The sequence below is a fragment of the Panicum virgatum genome, chromosome 2K (genome assembly GCF_016808335.1).
Source record: "Panicum virgatum strain AP13 chromosome 2K, P.virgatum_v5, whole genome shotgun sequence".
NCBI classification, from domain to species: domain Eukaryota; kingdom Viridiplantae; phylum Streptophyta; class Magnoliopsida; order Poales; family Poaceae; genus Panicum; species Panicum virgatum.
The window spans coordinates 15641878-15645953 of record NC_053137.1 but is presented as its reverse complement, the minus strand read 5'-3'; the positions used below and the strand labels follow the sequence as shown (position 1 = coordinate 15645953).

General features: G+C 56.1%; 1 protein-coding gene across 1 annotated transcript; it reads right to left on the bottom strand.

Annotated features, from left to right (window-relative positions):
• Positions 1-684, bottom strand: LOC120695149. Its single transcript, XM_039978457.1, has one exon. It carries the CDS (start codon positions 682-684, stop codon positions 1-3), a length of 684 nt encoding a protein of 227 aa, XP_039834391.1.
• Between the last annotated feature and the right edge of the window lie 3392 nt (positions 685-4076).

The window sequence follows — 4076 nt, the reverse complement described above, 5'->3', positions numbered from 1 at the left end:
CTATGGATAGAAGCGACGAAGGTGCTTGATATTCCATGGGTTGCCCACATCCGTTCCATCTTCGCGCTGCAACCTGTAGGTTTCTGGGATGACTACGTTGCTCACGATGAAGGGGCCTTCCCATGGGTAAGTTAGCTTGCCTCCGAGGGACTGGACCCGTCGGACTACCAGGTCGCCGACGTTGAAGTCGCGCTGCTGGACGTTTTTGTCATGATAACGACGTAGCTGCTGCTCATACCGGCCATGCTGGAGGGCTGCCGTTAGACGGTGCTCCTCGACTGAGTCGAGATCCGTTCGCCGAGTTGTTTTGGCCTTGCCTTCGTTGTAGTTCTGGGTGTGCGGAGCACCAAAGGCGATATCCGTCGGGAGGATAGCCTCAGAACCGTAGACCATGAAGAAGGAGGAGTAACCGGTGGCCCGACTTCTCTGCGTGCGCAGCCCCCATACTACTCTGGGTAGTTCTTGGATCCATTTGGAGCTAGATTTTTCGATCGGGTCAAAAATCCTGGCTTTGAGCCCCTGAAGGATCAAGCCGTTGGCACGCTCCACCTGGCCATTGCACCTGGGGTGAGCCACGGAGGCGTAGTATACATCGATGCAGCTTTCCTGGCAGAGGTCCCAGAATTCTGATCCAGTGAAGGAGGAGCCCAAGTCTGTGATGATCCGGTTGGGCACTATGAGCATTGTCTGACGATGACGATGGCCAGGATGGAGGGATCATCTGCAGGGCTTGAGCCGGGACGTGTTGCTGGTTTGAGAAGAACTGGCACCCTGAGCATTGTCTGACGATGACCTGGGCATCGGCCAGGGCCGTCGGCCAGTAGAAGCCTGATATGAAGGCTTTGCCAACCAGGGTTGACGCTCCTGCGTGGTTTTCGCAGATTCCCGAGTGGATCTCGCCGAGGAGTCGGACTCCATCTTGCAGGGAGATGCACTTGGAAAGGGTTCCTGAGGAGGCCGAGTGACCGAACAACTCGACTCCGATGACGACGTAGTTTGCGGCTTGACGGGTGAGTCGCTCGTGCTCCTTGTCCTTCGGATAGGACTTGTTGTTGATGATGAATTCGAGTATCGGGGCTCGTCAATCTGGATCGGCGACCAGTATTTCCTGGCCTAGGGCTGGCGCTAGGTCGGGCTTGGTGGGAGGTTCCTCCTCGATCTTGACAGTGGTGGAGTTGAGAGACTGCACGAAGACTCCAACCGGGACAAGTGCCTGCTTGGAGCCTAGTTTGGAAAGTACGTCGGCTGCCACATTATAGTCTCGAAGGACGTAGTGGAATTCTAGGCCGTAGAAGTGGGCCTCGAGCCTGCGTATCTCCTTGCAGTAGGCGTCCATCTTCTCCTGAGTACAGTCCCAATCCTTGTTTACTTGCTGGATGATGACTTTGGAGTTGCCGTAGGCGAGGAGCCTCTTGATGCCAAGGGAGGCCACGATCCCGAGATCGTGGATGAGGGCCTCGTACTCGGCCGCGTTGTTGGTGGCCTTGAAGAGTAGCTGCAAGCTATACTTTAGCTGCTCACCTCTCGAGTAGATGAAGAGGATGCCTGCACCGGTGCCGTCGAGGTTGATGGCACCGTCGAAGTACATGATTCAATGCTCGGGTCGTTCTTCGGGTGGGGGATCCTAGATTTCTGTCCACTCGGCGATGAAGTCGGCTAGGGCCTGGGACTTGATGGTGGAGCGATGGAGGAACTCGATGGACAGGGCCCCTAGTTCCACCGACCACTTGACGACCCGGCCGTTGGCATCTCTGTTGTAGAGTATGTCGCCGAGTGGGAAGGACGCCTGGAAGTAGTGGCGTAGCTTCCTTGACGTGATGAGGATCGCGTAGAGGAGTTTCTGCACCTGGGGGTAGCGCAGCTTGGACTCGCCGAGTACTTCACTGATGAAGTAGACGGGTCGTTGTACCTTGTAGACATGGTCTGGCTCGTCTCGTTCGATGACCAGGGTGGTGCTGGCCACATGAGTGGTTGCCGCAATATAGAGAAGTAGCGTCTCCCCCATCTTCTGGAGCTGTGAGGACGGGTGGAGTTGTGAGGAAGTCTTTTAGCCGCTGAAAGGCTACGACAGCTTCTTCGTTCCACTCGAACTTGTCCGACTTCCTGGGAAGTTTGAAGAAGGGCAGGCCTTTGTCGCTGAGTCGGCTGATGAACTGGCTCAGGGCCGCCATGCACCTTGTAAGCTTCATCAGATCCTTCTTGCACCTGGGTGGCTGAATGTACCTGATAGCATTGATCTTTTTTGGGTTGGCTTCGTTGCCCCGACTGCTTCGAAGAAGCCGAGTAGCTTCCCGGCCGAGATGCCAAACACGCACTTGGTCGGGTTCAGCATCCATTTGAATCTCTTGAGATTTTCAAATGTTTCTTGGAGGTCGGCAATTAACTGATCATTGGTCCTTGTTTTGTTGATGACGTCATCTACGTAGGCTTCAGCATTGCGCCCGATCTGTCCCTGGAGGCATTTCTGGATGGCCTTCTGGTAGGTAGCGCCCGCGTTCTTGAGGCCAAATATTATGGTGTTATAGAAGTACGCCCCGAAGGGTGTGATGAATGATGTCTTCTCTTGATCCGACTTCTTTAGTGCGATCTGGTGGTATCCTGAGTAGCAGTCAAGAAAAGAGATGATTGCGCACCCAGCTGTTGAGTCAACAACCTGGTCGATGCACGGGAGAGGGAAGGGGTCTTTAGGGCAGTGCTTGTTGAGATCTGTATAGTCAACACACATTCTTCATTCGCCATTTTTCTTTTTTACAAGGACTGGGTTTGACAGCCATTCAGGATGTGTGACTTCTCGGATGAAACCAGCGGCTAGGAGCCGGGTTACCTCTACCCTAATAGCCTCCTTCCGATCTTGAGTGAAGCAACGCAGCCGTTGCTTGACGGGTCGTGCCTTCTCATTGAGATCCAAGGAGTGCTCAGCCTCCTTCCTCAGCACGCCTGGCATGTCAAAGGGCTTCCATGCGAAGATGTCCCAGTCGGCGCAGAGGAAGGAGGTGAGCGCGAGTTCCTATGTGGAGTCGAGCTCGGCCCCGATCAAGGCTGTCTTGTCGGGGTGGTTGTCGCTGAGGACGATCGCCTTCGTCTGGCTATCGGGGTGTAGCTGGGACCCTGACACTGAGTCGTTGGAGGGTTTTTGGAGCTGATCCATCGTGAGGGCCTTTGCCGCCTGGGCGACCAAGGCCTGGTTGTTGCTTCTCTCCGTGGATTCTGCAATGTTGATGTTCTCCGTCTCGCAGGAGTGAGACGTCTGGATATCGCCGTGGATGGAGAGGACTCCGTTCGGAACCGACATCTTCAGGAGAAAATACGTGTGGTTCGGGATCACCATGAACTTGGCGAGAGCTGGTCTCCCAAGTATGGCGTGGTAGGAGGTCTCGAACGACGCCACCTCGAAAATGATGGACCCCGTGCGGTAGTTGTCCCGAGTGCCGAAGGTGACTGGGAGGGTGACCTTGCTGACCGGAGTCAAGACGGCACCCAGGATGATGCCGTAGAAGGCATGGTCTGAGGGAACCAGCTTGGTCATGTCGAAGCCCATGTCCTCCAGGGTCTTTGTGAAGATGATGTTGAGGGCGCTGCCCCCATCTATGAGCACCCTGGCCAGACAGATCTGGCGGATCACCAGGTTCACCATGAGGGGGTAAGCACCCGGCCAGGGTAGGTGTACCCAGTGGTCGCGTCGGTCGAAGGTGATCGGGATCTCCGACCAACGAAGGGGTTCAACCGGGTGCCTGAACACCAAGTTGACGTCGCGGCTGTGCAGCTTGATGCTGCGCCGGCAGGACGGCGCGCTGGAGCCTCCAAAGATAATGTTGACCACCCGTTCTTCCTCCTGAAAGGTGCCGGGTGATCTGATGCCTTGCTCATTGTCGTCGTCTCGCCTGGGCGAGTGGTTTCTGCAGCCGCGGCCACGGGAGCTTCTGGAGCCACACGGCCTATCGCGGTCGTCCAGCCTTGGACGCTTGGGCTCCTTTGGGGCGACGCTGTTCGATAGGGCACGACACTCGCGCACCGTGTGGTTGGCGTCTTTGTGCCAGGGGCACTTGGCGTCGAGGAGCCGATCAAGTTCCTCCTGG

What these genes read in the sequence shown, in the direction of transcription:
- LOC120695149 (XM_039978457.1), bottom strand. Translation starts at nt 684, where the DNA reads ATGCTCATAGTGCCCAACCGGATCATCACAGACTTGGGCTCCTCCTTC.